Here is a 2131-nt window from a genome sequence, read left to right as displayed (position 1 = left end):
TGTTTCCTCTAATGTTGGTGTTTCCTCTAATGTTGGTGTTTCCTCTAATGTTGGTGTTTCCTCTAATGTTGGTGTTTCCTCTAATGTCGTGTTTCCTCTAATGTTGGTGTTTCCTCTAATGTTGTTGTTTCCTCTAATGTGGTGTTTCCTCTAATGTTGGTGTTTCCTCTAATGTTGTTGTTTCCTCTAATGTCGTGTTTCCTCTAATGTCGTGTTTCCTCTAATGTTGGTGTTTCCTCTAATGTGGTGTTTCCTCTCAGGCGCTGAGCAGAGCCGCAGCTGCTGTAAAAACGGAGGGACCTGCATCCTGGGCAGCTTCTGCGCCTGCCCCCCCTTCTTCACTGGGAGGAGCTGCGAGTACGACCAGCGCATCAGGTAAACACCACACTCACACCCATCTCTCACCTCTCACTCCCTCACAGAGATGTTGTTCTAAATGTTCTGTGTGCCTGCAGGAGCTGCGGGGCCATCCCTCATGGGGAGTGGGTTCAGAAGGGCTGCTCGTACTGTCGCTGTGGTTACGGCACTCTGCACTGCTTCCCCCACGTCTTCCACAAAGACTGTGGTAAGTTACACCCCCACAGATTTTTAGGATGTCCCACAGCAAAGACAAAAACTTGGGGCAGAATGAGAAACCGGTTTATTGCCAAGTAGGTAAACACACATGGGGAATTTCCCTTGGTGTATATGGGGCAACATAAATGGTTAAAAGAGATAAATTGAAAGAAATATTTAAAAATTGTTTTTATAATGTTAACATATAAAGAAATATTTTCATGACATAAAGATATACCTAAAAACGACATACAGTATAATATGACAAACTACCCTTACAAATAAAATAGAATAAAATGAAATATATATACAGTATTGGTATGAAAAAGAGAAAGCCATGCAGGTATTATAAGAGGCAGCTTTGTGAACAATGTACAACATTTGGAGGGTTGTGTGGGACTCAGTATTAAAATGAAGAAGATACAGTACATATAGTGTGCATTAATGTGATACACAGTGCTCACAGGAACATGGGTCCCCAGGCAGAGACTCTCCTCCTGGGACAGCTGGGAGTTCCCCTGCTCGGCAGTGTTTCAGGTGAACGGCCTGATGGGTGTGGACCACACCCCGCAGTCAGGCTGCTCTAGAACTGTCGTTCACACATTTTATCCAAAACAGAAAATGCCCCAGGTGTTCAGAGAAAACTCCAACTGAGTGTGAACGCATCTTAACAGCCCTGACTACTCATTTACATGTCAAAGCTTTATTCCAACATGCAGAACTCTCAGCATGTTGGCACACAAACATCCCATAAAGTAGAGGAACTAAGCCACTAAAAGATGATGGTACCGCTATCCAAGGAAGAACACCACGTTTTTTTCATCTCTTCAGTAGTGTGGTTAATTAAATTGATTGGTGGTAAGGAAAAAAAAGAATGTACTGCTTAATGATTGTCTTTGGTTGATGTTTGGAAATTTAATATAACCGAAAACGGAAATGTAGTCTCCTGTAAAGTCAACATGTATCTCTGGAAATAATGATCAGTGTGACCTTCTGCATATTTATTAATCATACGCTTATTAACATATTGCAATATTTGTATATAGGAAAATACAACAAATGAGTGTGAGTTTTAGTATGGGTCACTTACTAAAAGAGTTCACATGTATTTAGTAAGACTCATATTCATGTGTATTTGCTCTATATTTTTCTTGTTTGAACTTTTTGCTCTATATTTTTCTTGTTTTAACTTGTACATGTCATACAGTGTTTCTCATGGTGTGCCTTCCAGTGAAATGTATCTCAGGAACTAAAGAATGCCAAATTAACCTGACCATAAATAATAAAAGAAACAAAAAAAACGTTCCGTGTTGGGAAAGTGTTATTGCAGCAAAATGAACAGATGCAGTATAGATAATTAACAACACTAAACAAATAATGTTTATCTGATAAATACAAAGTGAAGCAGACTCACACCAGAGTAAAGAAGTGATCATATCAGAAAGTTAAAATGGTGATAATAATTTGAGTTTGTTTTTCTTTCTCTCAGATGACTCTCAGGAGGTGCAGTGGTATCGCTCTTCGTCCTGCAGGGGCCTTGCACCCCCCCTCTCTCTGCTGCTCCCCCCCCTCCTGC

At 40.5% G+C, this 2131-nt stretch overlaps 1 protein-coding gene across 1 annotated transcript; it reads left to right on the top strand.

Annotated features, from left to right (window-relative positions):
- Positions 1-241: 241 nt before the first annotated feature.
- On the top strand, positions 242-1850 carry tdgf1 (teratocarcinoma-derived growth factor 1). Its single transcript, XM_010780495.1, has 3 exons — positions 242-375; positions 456-565; positions 1013-1850. The coding sequence occupies exons 1-3, from the start codon at positions 242-244 to the stop codon at positions 1207-1209; spliced, it is 441 nt and encodes a 146-aa protein (XP_010778797.1). The 3' UTR covers positions 1210-1850.
- Positions 1851-2131: the final 281 nt, after the last annotated feature.

Source organism: Notothenia coriiceps, unplaced genomic scaffold (genome assembly GCF_000735185.1).
Source record: "Notothenia coriiceps isolate Sejong01 unplaced genomic scaffold, NC01 NC01_scaffold00021963, whole genome shotgun sequence".
Taxonomy (NCBI): Eukaryota; Metazoa; Chordata; class Actinopteri; order Perciformes; family Nototheniidae; genus Notothenia; species Notothenia coriiceps.
This window is presented reverse-complemented; position numbering and strand designations above follow the sequence as displayed.